This window comes from Diceros bicornis, chromosome X (assembly GCF_020826845.1).
Source record: "Diceros bicornis minor isolate mBicDic1 chromosome X, mDicBic1.mat.cur, whole genome shotgun sequence".
Lineage (NCBI taxonomy): Eukaryota > Metazoa > Chordata > Mammalia > Perissodactyla > Rhinocerotidae > Diceros > Diceros bicornis.
Window position 1 is genome coordinate 63429264 of NC_080781.1, and position 15130 is coordinate 63444393.

A 15130-nucleotide genomic window follows, 5' to 3' on the forward strand; every position below is an offset into this window, starting at 1 on the left:
CTGTCCTCTGTGTCTACACCACCCAGAGAACAGTGAGGGAGAAGCAAACCTTACAACCAGGCTAGGGAAGTTTCCTGACTGCCAGGGGTAAGGCAGCCCTCCTTATGGAACCTCAGTCTTGGGAGGAAACAGAGAGAGAAATCATCGAGGCCAAGCTCCTCATTTCACTGATGGAGAAACTAAGGCTCAGGGAGAGGAAGGGATTTGCCCAAAGTGTGTCCATGGTAGAGCTGGGGCTTTCAGCCTTATCTCCTGACTACAGATTCCGTGTTCTTTCCACTACACTAGCTGGAATTGAAACTTGGGCACTGAATAAGCCTGACTTGGAAGCTGCCCAAATCTGAAGGGAGATGGCTTTCCTGTTCAGCATCTTGAAATTAGCTAGATCTAGAAACTGGGCAGATCTAATCTTTTGCTGCTAAGTGCAGGGAAAATGCTAAATCTCTGCCTCTAGTTCTTTAAGGCTACAGGGACTCTCGCTGAGAAAAGGCTCTCTGGACCTTCCTTTCTTTCCTCCCTGGGGAAGGGGCCCCACAATGACCCCATTGTTTCCTTCCAAACGCAGATGTGGTTAGACAGGTCAACTGGCCTCTTGAGTGGTGTTGCCATAGAGATTGGGTTTCTTCAACATACGGCATTATTCTTAAAGAAGGACCTGATAAATCAGGACAGGATTCTCCTGCCATAGAGTCTGAGGAGCAGGAAGTTGGAGTCAGTAAGAAGGTATTTAAGTGAGACTTAAGAGGTTTATATTTAAAACTAAGAAAATACCACAGGTGAAGACACTGTGATGGAGTCTGGTAAAAGGCTTCCATTCCTGGGACTTCCACAAAATTGTAAGAAAGTGATGAAGGGAAGAAGACTCCCACCTGTGACCACCTGTAGTGCTTGAATCGGGCTGCACAGAGCAGAGGAAGTAAACAGGAGGACTGGAGGTTTTGATTCAAGACCACAATTATGACTCAGTTAACATAACTACATTCTGGTAGGAATGTTGGAAGGACTGGAATATGGACTGGGAAGGCCGAGACTGTTCTGAAAAGACAGTGAGGAGGAATAGGGGAAAAGTTGGTGGGCTTGATTAATAATACATTCAAGAATATGGCCTCTGAGGAAAGACTCTGGGAAGCTGGATTATTTAGCCTATAATAATGGAGGTTGATAGGTGACTTAATGTCTTTGAGCATATGAGAGTTATTATGTGTATGATGGTAGCTATTCTTCTCTATCTACACAAAGAACTGATTAAGAGCTTAAACTGCCACGGGAGGGATTTCAGTTAAATATACAGAAGCACTTTCTAACAGTGAGGGGTGATAAATATCAGAACATGTTACCAAGGGAGTTTGCAGAATTTGCTTTCCCAAGGATCTTTAAAAATAGGGTTTAGAGAGGTCAGCTGAGAAAGCAAAACCTGCCTGCTGCCCCCTCCTCAGCTCTTTCTCTGCCTCCCCTTCTTTCCTTATGTTTCTCTCTCTCTCTCTCTCCCCCTCTCCCCCACCCCGCCACACGCCCCACCACCTCTCAACTCCCAAACTCCTTCCCGTTCCTCATTTCTAGCTAGCACCACTTCCATCCCAACCCCCGGTTCCTGTATATCCTGATTCCTATAGGAAACCTTCCTGGAGCTGATGTTATTCCTAAGGTCAGGCTGTTCTCCTAGCTTCCTCTTATCATCCACATCAAGTCCACCAAACTGGGCAGTAAACATGAAAGCTATACTCTTCAACAATAGCCCAATTCTCAATTCAAAAAGTGACCCGTAGGTCTGGCTACTTGGTAATTCTGATCCTTTGGACTCAGCTGAAATATAACCTCCTTTTTTTTTTTTTTTTTTATTGATGTTTTAATGGTTTCTAACATTGTGAAATTTTGGGTTGTACATTTTTGTTTGTCCATCACCCCATATATGACTCCCTTCACCCCTTGTGCCCACCCCCCACCCCCACTGCCCGGGTAACCACAGTCCAGTTTTCTCTGTCCATGTGTTGGTTTATATTCCACATATGAGTGAGATCATACAGTGTTTGTCTTTCTCTTTCTGGCTTATTTCACTTAACATAATACGCTCCAGGCCCATCCATGTTGTTGCAAATGTGACGATTTTGTCTTTTTTTATGGCTGAGTAGTAGTCCATTGTATATATATACCACATTTTCTTAATCCAGTCGTCAGTCGAGGGACACTTAGGTTGCTTCCACTTCTTGGCTATGGTGAATAATGCTGCAATGAACATAGGGGTGCATAAGCCTCTTTGGATTGTTGATTTCAGGTGCATTGGATAGATTCCCAGTAGTGGGATGGCTGGATCATAGGGCATCTCTATTTTTAATTCTTTGAGGAATCTCCATACCGTTTTCCATAGAGGCTGCACCAATTTGCATTCCCACCAGCTGTGTATGAGGGTTCCTGTTTCTCCACATCCTCTCCAACATTTGTTGTTTTTTGTCTTGGTGATTATAGCCATTCTAACGGGCGTGAGGTGGTATCTTAGTGTTGTTTTGATTTGCATTTCCCTGATGATTAGTGATGTTGAGCATCTTTTCATGTGCCTATTGGCCATCTGTATATCTTCCTTGGAGAAGTGTCTGTTCATTTCCTCTGCCCATTTTTTGATCGGGTTGTTTGTTTTTTTGTTGTTCAATTGTGTGAGTTCTTTATATATTATGGAGATCAACCCCTTGTCAGATGTATGTTTTGCAAATATTCTCTCCCAGCTGGTTGGTTGTTTGTTCATCTTGATTCTGGTTTCATTTGTCTTATAAAAGCTCTTTAATCTGATAAAGTCCCACTTGTTTATTTTTTCTTTAGTTTCCCTAGTCTGAGTAGGCATGTCATCCGCAAAGATTCCTTTAAAACCAATGTCAAATAGTGTGTTGCCTATATTTTCTTCTATGAGTTTTATAGTTTCAGGTCTCACCTTCAGGTCTTTGATCCATTTTGAGTTAATTTTTGTGAATGGCAATAGCACATGGTCCACTTTCATTCTTTTGCATGTCCAGTTTTCCCAACACCATTTATTGAAGAGACTTTCCTTTCTCCATTGCATGTTCTTAGCACCTTTGTCGAAAATTAGCTGTCCGTATATGTGTGGTTTTATTTCTGGGCTTTCAATTCTGTTCCATTGATCTGTGTGTCTGTTTTTGTACCAGTACCATGCTGTTTTGATTACTATTGCTTTGTAGTATGTTTTGAAGTCAGGAATTGTGATGCCTCCTGCTTTGTTCTTTTTCTTTAGGATTTCTTTAGCTATTCGGGGTCTTTTGTTGCCCCATATGAATTTTAGTATTCTTTTTTCTGTTTCTGTGAAGAATGTCATTGGGATTCTGATTGGGATTGCATTGAATCTGTAGATTGCTTTAGGTAATATAGACATTTTAACTATGTTTATTCTTCCAATCCACGTGCATGGGATATCTTTCCATTTCTTTATGTCATCGTGGATTTCCCTCAATAATGTCTTGTAGTTCTCATTGTATAGGTCCTTCACCTCCTTGGTAAGATTTATTCCTAGGTATTTTATTCTTTTTGATGCAATTGTAAATGGTATTATCTTTTTGAGCTCTCTTTCTGTTAGTTCATTATTAGCATATAGAAATGCAACTGATTTTTGTAGATTGATTTTGTACCCTGCAACTTTGCTGTAGTTGTTGATTGTTTCTAACAGTTTTCCAACAGATTCTTTAGGGTTTTCTATATATACAATCATGTCATCTGCAAATAGTGAGAGTTTCACTTCTTCGTTACCTATTTGGATTCCTTTTATTCCTTTTTCTTGCCTAATTGCTCTGGCCAAAACCTCCAGTACTATGTTGAACAGGAGTGGTGAGAGTGGGCAGCCCTGCCTCGTTCCTGTTCTCAGAGGAATGGCTTTCAGTCTTTCCCCGTTGAGTATGATGTTGGCTGTGGGTTTGTCATATATGGCCTTTATTATGTTGAGGTACTTTCCTTCTATTCCCATTTTATTGAGAGTTTTTATCATAAATGGATGTTGTATCTTGTCAAATGCCTTCTCTGCATCTATTGAGACGATCATGTGGTTTTTATTCTTTGTTTTGTTGATGTGATGTATCACGTTGATGGATTTGCAGATGTTGAACCATCCCTGCGTCTCTGGTATAAATCCCACTTGATCATGGTGTATGATCTTTTTAATATATTGTTGTATTCGGTTTGCCAATATTTTGTTGAGGATTTTTGCATCAATGTTCATCAGCAATATTGGCCTGTAATTTTCTTTCTTTGTATTGTCTTTGTCTGGTTTTGGTATCAGGGTGATGTTGGCCTCATAGAATGATTCAGGAAGTGTTCCATCTTCCTTTATTTTTTGGAATAGTTTGAGGAGGATGGGTATTAAATCTTCTTTGAATGTTTGGTAAAATTCACTGGAGAAGCCATCTGGTCCTGGACTTTTATTTTTTGGGAGGTTTTTGATTACTATTTCAATCTCTTTACTTGTTATTGGTCTATTCAGATTCTCCATTTCTTCTTGGTTCAATTTTGGGAGGTTGTATAAGTCTAAGAATTTATCCATTTCTTCTAGATTGTCCAATTTGTTGGCATATAATTTCTCATAGTATTCTCTTATAATCCTCTGTATTTCCATGGTATCCGTTGTAATTTCTCCTCTTTCATTTCTAATTTTATTTACTTGAGCCTTTTCTCTTTTTTTCTTAGTAAGCCTGGCTAAGGGTTTATCTATTTTGTTTATCTTCTCGAAGAACCAACTCTTTGTTTCATTAATCCTTTCTACTGTTTTTTTGGTCTCAATATCATTTATTTCTGCTCTGATTTTTATTATTTCTCTCCTTCTGCTGGCTTTGGGCTTTGTTTGTTCTTCTTTTTCTAGTTCTGTTAGGTGTAATTTAAGGTTGCCTATTAGGGCTTTTTCTTGTTTGTTAAGGTGGGCTTGTATCGCTATGAGTTTCCCTCTCAGGACCGCTTTTGCTGCATCCCATATGGTTTGATATGGCATGTTATCATTTTCGTTTGTTTCCAGATAGTTTTTGATTTCTCCTTTAATTTCATCAATGATCCATTGGTTGTTCAGTAGCATGTTGTTTAATCTCCACATTTTTGTCCTTTCCCAGTTTTTTTATCCTGGTTCATTTCCAGTTTCATAGCCTTATGGTCCGAAAAGATGCTTGTTATGATTTCAATCTTCTTAAATTTATTGAGGCTTGCTTTGTTTCCCAACATATGGTCTATCCTAGAGAATGTTCCATGTGCGCTTGAGAAGAATGTGTAGTCAGCTGTTTTTGGGTGGAGTGCTCTGTATATGTCTACTAGGTCCATCTCGTCCAGTTTTTCATTTAAGTCTAATATTTCTTTATTAACTTTTTGTCTGGATGATCTATCCATTGCTGTAAGTGGGGTGTTAAGATCCCCTACTATTATTGTGTTGTTGTTGATTTCTCCTTTTAGGTTTGTTAATAGTTGTTTTATGTACATTGGTGCTCCTATGTTGGGTGCATATATATTTATAAGTGATATGTCTTCTTGATGGAGTGTCCCTTTTATCATTATGTATTTCCCTTCTTTGTCTTTCTTAACCTGTTTTATCTTGAAGTCTACTTTGTCTGATATGAGTATGGCAACACCTGCTTTCTTTTGTTTGCCATTAGCTTGGAGTATTGTCTTCCATCCTTTCACTCTGAGCCTGTGCTTGTCTTTAGTGCTAAGATGTGTTTCCTGAAGGCAGCATATTGTTGGGTCTTGCTTTTTAATCCATCCTGCCACTCTGTATCTTTTGATTGGAGAGTTCAATCCATTTACATTTAGGGTAATTATTGAAATATGAGGGCTGAATGTTGCTGTTTTGTCACTTATTTTCTGGTTCTTTTGCATTTCCTTTGTTTCTTGTCCCATTTGTTTTGGACTGCCAATTCAGTTTGGTTGTTCTGTCTTATGATTCTTCTAGTTTTCTCTTTGTTTATCATATGTGGTTTTAATTTGATTATTTGTTTAGTGGTTACCTTGAGGTTTGGGCAAAAAATCTTCTGTATGAGATAGTCCATTATCTGATAGCCTCCTATTTCCTTATACTAAGTCAATTCAGTCACTTTCCTCTTCCCCTTCTAAGTTGCTCTTGTTATACCTTATTCGATCTTGTGTTGTGGCTGTGTGTTTACAGTGATGAGGTTAAATTTATTTTTGGTGAATTTCTTCCTTTGATCTTTGAGTTTAGTATTTAAGTGGTTGCTAACCTATTCCGGTAAAGATCTACTATTTCTCTGATTTTGTCTACCCACTTTTCTCCTTACTCCAAGCTTTGTGTTCCCTTTCTCTTCTTTTTTTCAGGCCTGAGGGCCTTCTTGAGTATTTCTTGTAGTGGGGGTCTCGTGGCCATGAACTCTCTTAGCTTTTGTTTATCTGGGAGAGTTACTATTTCTCCATCATATTTGAAGGATATTTTTGCTGGATAGAGTATTCTTGGCTGAAAGTTTTTGTCTTTTAGTGTTTTGAATATATCATTCCAGTCTCTTCTAGCCTGAAAAGTTTCTGTTGAGAAATCCGCTGAGAGCCTGATGGGAGTTCCTTTGTACGTTATTTTTTGTTTTTGTCTAGCTGCCCTTAATAGTGTTTCTTTGTCGTTGACCCTGGCTAGCCTTACCACTAGGTGTCGTGGTGAAGGCCTTTGTCTGTTAACATATATAGGTGTCCTGTTGGCTTCGCTTACTGGTATTTCCTGCTCCTTCCCCAGATTTGGGAATTTTTCAGCAATTATTTCCTTGAATAGGCTCTCTGTTCCTCTTTCCCTCTCCTCTCCCTCAGGAATACCTATAATTCTTATGTTACATTTTCTAATAGAGTCAGATATTTCTCGGAGTCTTTCTTCATTTCTTTTTAGTCTTAGTTCTCTCTCTTCTTCCATCTGGAGTATATCTGTATTCCTATCCTTTAAAGTACTAATTCTTTCCTCCATATTGTCAGCTCTGTTCTTTAAAGATTCCAGATTCTCCTTTATCTCCTCCATTGTGTTCTTCATCTCCATCAGCACTGATTGGTTTTTCTTTATGATTTCAATCTCTTTTGTGAAGAAACTCCTAATCTCATTGAATTGTTTGTCTGTGTTGTCTCGTATTTCGTTGAGTGTTTTTATGATAGCTATTTTGAAATCTCTGTCATTTAGTTTATGGATTTCTGTGTCTTCGGGGTTGATTTCTGGGTGCTTGTCATTTTGTTTCTGGTCTGGTGATTTCATATATTTTTGCATTGTGGTTCCTGTGTTGGTTTTGTTTTTCCTCATCCTGGAAGTCTCTGGTTGCAATTTCCACCTGCCGCCACTGTCTGGTGGTAAAGGGCTGTGTAGTCTAAGCCCCCTGCGCTCTGCCCCAGTTTTTCTGCTGCGATCCGCAGTTTTGTTTTGTTTTGTTTTGGTTTTTTTCCCCACTGCGATCCACGGGTCCAGTCCAGTTTGTTCAGGTCTGCCTCGGATCGCTAGGTCTGGTCGAGCTGCAGACTCCGGGTTGCGGGGAGGGGGGAGCTCTCTCTTTTGCCCTCTGGGTCCCTGACGTGGGAGGCTTCTCGTTTGCCCCTCTTTATCCGCTCTCTGGGGTGCTCAGATGTTGATGGTAGCCCTGTGGCTCCTCTGAGCCCTCTGTGCGGGAGTTTCCCACTGGCTGAGAGAGCCCGAAGAGCTACAGTTTCCCACCGAGGGCCGCCCCTCCCCCCTCTCTGGGAGCCGCGCGGACCGGGATCGCTGATCTGATGGGGAGGGAGTGGAGTTCTCCTTACCTCTCCCCACTTCCTCCGGGGGCCCAGCACGTTCCGCTCTAAGATGTGCGGCAGTGTGGATCCCTCCGCTCTAGGTTTTCACTGTCTGGGATTCCGTTGTTGGTCTGTGGCTGTTGCTTTTGTTGTATCTTGTGGGGGAAGAATTCACGGGAAAGCTCACTCCGCCATGATGCTGACGTCACTCCCTGTAACCTCCTTTTTGACGCCTTCCCTGACCTCTTCAGCTTTTTGTCCATACCATTAATGTGACACTTCTACTATCCTGTGACTGTGTCTATTTCCCCACTAGACTGAGCTCCTTGAGGGTCATTTATTTCTAGATCTTTAAACCCAGCTCTGTAAGTGATTATTCATGAAGGGGGGAAGGGAGTGTGTGTGTCTATCATGTGTGATAAAGATGTCTACCTCTTTAACAGCAAGAACTCCCAGAGGGCTGACTTTGTGTCATTGGAAGTCTGTAGAACTCTTGATGGTACATTCTCAGTCAATACCTACAAATGTAACACCAAATCTTGTCTTTCAGGAAAGAAGGCAGGCCCTCCTGGGCCCAATGGCCCCCCAGGACCTCCAGGACCTCCCGGACCCCAGGGACCCCCAGGGATTCCAGGGATTCCTGGAATTCCAGGAACAACTGTTATGGGACCACCTGGCCCTCCAGGTCCTCCTGGTCCTCAAGGACCCCCTGGCCTCCAGGGACCTTCTGGTGAGTTCCTCTGTCTCTCCACCCCCACTAAGCTCCTTACACGTACTTTAATAGAGCAAGAGTGGGTGATCTTGAGAGCAGTTTTAAATGGTGGTGATGGCATTGGTGTGCAATAAGAAATGCGGTTCTAGCTCAGTGTAGAGCTAGGAATTGAACAAGCCAGTAGGGCCTGCCCTGCCCTAACTTCTTGTTTATACCAACTTGTCAAGGACAGGCCACTTGTTCTTGACCTGTATCAACTCTTCCATCACAAGCCCTCCCTGACTCTAGGCCTCCCTGTAGTGGGCCAGTAAACTCATGTGAGCCAGAGACAGAGGCTCTGAGGGTTCACTGGAGTTCCTGTGGGGGATGGATTTGGACTGCTCAGATTCCCAGAATCTAGCTCCACATGCTGATGTTTGATTGGAAACAGGCTATAGGGAGGAATGTTGGGGACTGGACAAAACAACAAGTCCTAGAACAGTCTCATCGCATGAACTCTGAAGTGCCTTTACAATAGAGGTAGACAAGTAGTTACTGATTGTCAAGGAGTTGCAAACTTACAAGTCACTCAGGCTGTGGAAAAGCAAACCCAGGCACCAAGACCATTCCGTTGAGGAATCAAGTGCTTCTTGCATTATATCCTTACCCCATCACATTGCCCATTCGCATAGCATATAATCTCTTTGCATCTTTCCCCTTGGGCCCAGAAGGGCATCCAGAAGGTATAGATGCAGATCCAAAACTGCCTAATTGGAGTTGACCGGAGTCAGACTGCCTGGGCTTAGGTCAGTTGTTATTTCCTTCTCCTTCTCCCCTCCTGTATCTTGGGGCTTTAAAGTAATGGACTCTTTACAGCTGATTTCTCTGGGTTCAATAATTCTGTAGCAGGACTCAGATTCTTTGACTCATAGTTCAAACCAGGCTAATCAGCGTTACCGTGGCCACAAGAGACAGAATTAGGGATTTTTTTCATCCAATCTTTCCACAAATATTCATTGAGCACTTTCTAAGTGCAGGAGATATATTGATAAGTGGTCCCTGTTCACATGGAGTTTATGTCCTAGAGGAGGAGAGAGACAATTGAAGAAGCAAGATAGTTACAAGTGGCAATATGCTCTTTGAAGAAAATTAATAGAAAAGGAGCAAAAGGCTAAAGAAGCAAACAGCATCATCTCAGGGTCACACAGTGACAGGAATACACTTTCTTCTGTCTCTATGTGTACTCAGTGGGATTTGCCTTTGGCCAGCATTGGCAAGAGGCCAGTCTCCCTGCTGGGTGCTAGGCCCACTGAGGATGCAGGTCAGGGACAAGTAAGAGAAGGAAGGGATGTCTTCTCCTATCCCAGGGCTTGGCTGTAGGGAGCAAGGCTTATGGCCACTGGCTGCCTAGGTGAGGAGAAAGGGAAGTCGAAAGAGCTCACCCCCTGACTGTCCTGTCCTATTTTGCAGGTGCTGCTGATAAAGCTGGAACTCGAGAAAACCAGGTTGGCTGGAAATTGCTCTCTTCCTGGGGAGAAGGGAAGGACACAGGCTAGAGCCACCTTTGAGTTTGCTCCCTATTAAATTTGCTGGGGCTTTATTTTGTGAGGATACCTTGGAGGTTCTGAGGTTTTTCACTCACAGCCCCCTCCCATCTCTATGAATAGAAAAGCTTTGCCCCAGGGCCCACCTTTAGCTAGGGGAACTGAGTCTTGCCATGGCCATTTTTCCCCATTCCACAGGAGACAGAGGGTCACTGTATTCAAGTTCAGCAGTCAGCTGAAATGGGCTGCCAGTCAGGCCTATTCACCTGGGCCTCTGACTCCCTATCACTCCAGACACCTTGTGGGCACTCAAACTGCCTGGGATCAGGAGCTTAGAAGTTTAAGAGTATGTCCTTGAAAATTAGCCAACTAGCTCCAGGCCAAGCCCAGTCTGGGCTTTTGCCTTAATGGCCTCAAGGGCTCCTCCCTATTCTTTGAGCTTCCTAATCTGTCTCTATTGGCAGATTCTGCTGCCTTGCCTTGTCTCATCTCAGCCTCCCGCACTACAGCTTTTTGGCCAAAGTGCTAAATCTACACAGCTGCACAGTGCTTGATGGCTTCCAGGGCAATTTTATATCCATCACCTCATTTGATCTTCAGACATCCCTGTGACAGAGGCCAGACAGAGATTCTTATAAATCCCCATTTTACAGTTAGTGAAATGAGGCTCAGAGGGATTATATTTGGCTGAGGTCACATAGCTAGGAAGTGGCAGACCTACAAAATCATATTACCCTCTAGTAGCAATGTGGTTACTAGCATCCCAAGACAGGGAAGAGGGATCAGAATTGGGATATGAAAGGAGACTAGAAATCAGAGGTGGAAACACGGAAACTGGTGGCTGAGCAAGCAGCCATTTCTCACAGTGACTATTCTCTCTATCCTTTTCATCTCCCAGCCAGCTGTGGTGCATCTACAGGGCCAAGGGTCAGCAATTCAAGTCAAGAATGGTAAGAGTCAAAGCAGGCTCTCTCCCTAGAGGAGCTTCTCCTCTTCCTTACCCCCAGCCTTCAAATAATCACCCAGCCTAGTTCCTCCCAGCTCCCTGAGGTACCCTTGGCACTAGGGAGCCATTCTCTACTCCATTTTGCCCTCTGCTGGCTGTCCTGGGTAATTGCTTGTACTAAGACAGGTTGCTTTACCCAAATTACATTTGGGATCACTGATGAGGAAGCTGAAAGGGACTTGAGACATCATCTAGACCGGGGATTCTTGGGAGATGGAGGTTGTATCAGAGTCACCATGGGGATATGTGTAGTTTGATCAACATTTTCACAGTACTAATTAGAGAAGGTAAAAACTACATAAAACTAAATTCTTCTTGTCTGATGGGTCTACACAGAAAATGGGTGGAGGGGGCATTTCTCTCAGGGAGGTGGGGGGCATGTTAGACTCTCCAGGGATTATGAGATACTAGTGTCTATAAAAAGGGGAATGGGTTTAAGGAGGTTAAGAAACACTGATTTAATGTAATCTCTACATTTAAAAGATGGGGAAACAGAGTCCCAGAGAGATTGGAAAATACCATAATAAATCATACTGCCTTATATTTGTATGGTACTTGAGAGTTTTCAACATACTGTCTTTGTCTTTTATTTTATTTGATCCTCACAACAATCCTATGAGGTAGGTATTAGCTCCTTTTTACAGAGACAGAAACTGAAGCTCAGAGAGGTTAACTGGCCCAAGATTTCAGTTAAGTGTAGGAGTTGGGATTCAAAGCTAGATCTGTCTGACTCTTTCCACTGCACTGTGCTACTTCAGTGATGTGTATGTACACTCCACTGAATGATTAGGTTCATTTTCTTCCCCAAGGAGACATGAACGTTCAGTGAAGAACAGTGCTTTGAAATAATGTCCAGTCCCCAAGGTGCACAAAGCCTAAAATGCATGAACCCCCAGGAGCCTTGGGAAGCCGCAAGCCAGCCAAGATGCCAGATTCTTACAGGGCTTGGAGTGGAAGGGAGGAGCTGTGAGTGCAGAAACAGTAAATGAAGGTTAGGAAACCTGCTACATGGGGACGGCTTCTAAGAGCCCAGTCAGTCTCGAACTGGCTGTGCTAAGCTTCCTTAAAGATTGGGCTTAGCGATATCCTGGACTGCCACCTGGATGCCTGACTTAATAGCCTCAGAAATATAAGTAGGAACAGAATGGTACCAAACCTAAGCAGTCCTGCTGGGACCAGGTGCCTTGGCCCCAAGGCCCTGGGTGGGCCATGGTCACCGTCTATTCAGGGAGGAGTGACACAAGCAGGAAATAGATTTGTTTGGGTGTCGGGATGGGGGACCTCAGTGTTTATTCTGTGCCAAAAGCTGCTGATTTTGCTCTCACTACCACATAATGAGACTGGCTCCAACCCCTCTGTGCCAGTCCCTAGTAGTAGTCTATGCTGCTCTTTAGTTCCACCAGAATCAGAAGTGAGGGGGTCAGAGGTGGAACGACATCATGCAGAGTGGTCCTTTGCAGGGGCAGAGCCAGGGCATCTCCTCCTAACTCCTATCCCATCTACTTAATCACCTTGAGGGAAGATGGCCATCTTTTCCAGAAGGCTGGTTTCTTCACACCTCAGAGAGGCAGACCTCCTAAGACTAGCCAAGGATGGATATTCAAAACGTAATTTCTTGGGTGAAGAATGGATGGTTTCGAGGGGAAAAGGCTCCATGGGCTTGGACTCCCTCCTCTCCTGGTGTGAAGGAACATCCCTTTTTCTGCAAGATAGAAAGGGAAGCTTTTCCTCTGCCTTCACATGCTGGCTCCCACTGTCCAGCCAAGGTGATGTGACTGCCCTTCTGCCCCAAATGGGGTGGAGCTGAGAGGCAGATGTTTTGCCAGGGGTGCCTCAGCTCCCAGACACCCTCACCATCCCGTTGGCTGGTTCTAGTGCTGCTTGGCAGTCTGTTACTCTCATAAAGATCCCTCTCCCCTATGCGGCCTTATTACTGGTCACTTGCTCCAGCTGCCATGAAGTGTGACTCACTGCTGATCCCTAAGGTTCTCCAGGTAGACAATTCCTTGGGCTGAGTGGTTTCCTGGGTGCCCAGCAAGGCTTTCCAGAAAGGAGTGGGAGTGGAGGAACTATAAAAAGGAATCTCTTAAGGAGAAGGAGAAAACCCATGAACCTGTAAGACAGAAGAGATACAGGAGCTACAGCTGCTGAAATAAAATGGAAAAATAAGACCTAGCCTGCCACTCAGTGTCTGAATTTTGCCTGTGCAGGCCCCAGAACAACAAAGAAAATAGGGCAGTATGCCCACTCTCTTCTTAGTCCCCCCATCAATTCCAGCTAGAAGGTGTTGCTTAAAGACTCTTCCAGATGGAGGGGTCAGGAAAGGAGAGAGGAAGACAGATGGACAGACCTCAGGGGCCTGAGGCAGGCCTGGCAGCCACTTTACAAACAGAACACTTTCTCTGCTTCCAAATGCTGTTCTTAAAGCTTGGCCTCCTGGGATATCCAGGTTGCATTGGGATAGGGATGGGGGGTTGTGTACTGCGTGATATTTCTTGTTTCTATTGCCCAGATTATTCTGACATGTACTGAGTGACTGCCCTTCTCTCATACTGAGATCTTTCAGGTGGAGTGCTCAATGACTGGTCTCGCATCACTATGAACCCCAAGGTGTTTAAGCTACATCCCCGCAGCGGGGAGCTGGAGGTACTGGTGGACGGCACCTACTTCATCTATAGTCAGGTAGAAGTGAGTACGGTCTTAGGCCTAACTCTTCTTATATCCAGAATGCAGATACGGTGCAGGCCACATAGGGGCACTGTGGAGCCAGCCAAGACCAGCCAATGGCTAACTTCCTGCTTTGGCAGGTGATGGGGGTGGGGGCACCACACCGGGAGGGAGTTGAAAGGAGTAAAAAGACGGGGGGGGGGGGGGGGGGGGGGGGGGGGGGGCCTGTTTTGGTTTTTCTCCTAGCCAGATATCATTGAAAAACTGCAAAGAGGCCCCTCCCACACCCTGCCATCTGATTCCCTCCTGCAGGGCCCCAGGCCCTTGTTTCCCTGCTGAGCTGTTTGGTTCTACTGCCAAACTTGAGCTCTATCTCAGTAGGTTCTTTGAAAGTCAGTTCCAGGGCTGCTGAGAACCCCTTCTCCCCACGCCACTAGCCTTCTTATAGTGAACAGTGCTCCTGCAGACTTTCTCTCCACCTCAAAAATGTTTTTGACTGTCTTTCCTTCCTCTTTCTCCCATTTGTTTCTCTACCTTTCTGTTTTTCTGTCATTCTTGCCTTCTTCATGCTGTCAATCTCCCAGCCCTTTTCTCCCTCTGTTTTTGTCCTTGTCCTGCCCCAGGCGCACTCCTCAGGTCTGCCAGTGCCCATCCACTTCCACTCCTGTTGTTTGCCTCCACTGGGGTGGCTCTTCAGAGCTAGAAGTAGATGAGGCTTGAGGTTGGGGCTTCTGTGGGGTGGGCAGCAAGGAGGCAGACGGACAGAAGGACTGTGGAGCCAGCAGAAGGGTTTCACAGGAGAGTGGCCAGAGAAGGTGGGTTAACGAGCATTTGCTAAGGCCACTGAGCATCCTGGCACAGCTTTGGTCCTGACCCAAGAAATGGCACCTGATTACACTGCTCCCTCCTGAAGAGCCTGTGGAGGGAGCAACCTTTCATAAAGTGATTTAGGGTAATAGATGAGGGTCCCAATCCCCAGGGGGCACATGGGTGTAATCCCAGTGTTCTATGGGCCATTTGTCCAAAGCTCCATTTGGTGAAGGGGATCAAAGCTTGGGATGGAGTGTGATGGATAAGCATAGTGAAGGATAGAAAAATTGATTTTCTGGGCCCAGGAAAGAATTAGGAGTGGCCTCAGGCCTTGGACGCTGTGCAAACTGGGAAAATCTCCTTGACACCAGGCCATTAAACACAGGTTAGCACTTCCTTCTGGCCACAAAGTAAAGTTAGGGGCCTGGGTTTTGTCCTTGCAAATTCTTTATCTCATTTGTGGTGGATAGCTCTCCATCTCTCTGGATCTGTTTCCTCATTCATCAGACAGGAGGGCCAAGGGACACTGAAAATCAATGAGAGAAATTCAGCTGCAGGGGAGAGGGCACTGCAAGCTGAGTGAACAACTGTCTATTAAAGAGCTGAAGAAATGGCAAGTCGTTACTGTGCCCTCTCTGGGGAATCAGTGACTTCTAAGTTTATCCACAAATAGTCCTTGGGGCTTGAAACTGGATGTTAGTT

The 15130-nt window shown here is 44.4% G+C and overlaps 1 protein-coding gene across 8 annotated transcripts in view; it reads left to right on the forward strand.

Annotated features, from left to right (window-relative positions):
- EDA (ectodysplasin A) overlaps positions 1 to 15130 on the forward strand; it is a 369474-nt gene that overhangs the window by 353569 nt on the left and 775 nt on the right. For 2 of the 8 annotated variants that reach the window (XM_058536081.1, XM_058536078.1), the window contains 3 exons: positions 8261 to 8440; positions 9872 to 9906; positions 10844 to 10895. In XM_058536081.1, the coding sequence (XP_058392064.1) occupies positions 8261 to 8440; positions 9872 to 9906; positions 10844 to 10895 (267 nt within the window). Of the gene's footprint in view, positions 1 to 8260; positions 8441 to 9871; positions 9907 to 10843; positions 10896 to 13508; positions 13640 to 15130 lie in introns of those variants that run through there. The other 6 variants (XM_058536080.1, XM_058536079.1, XM_058536076.1 and 3 more) reach the window with 6 other exon arrangements.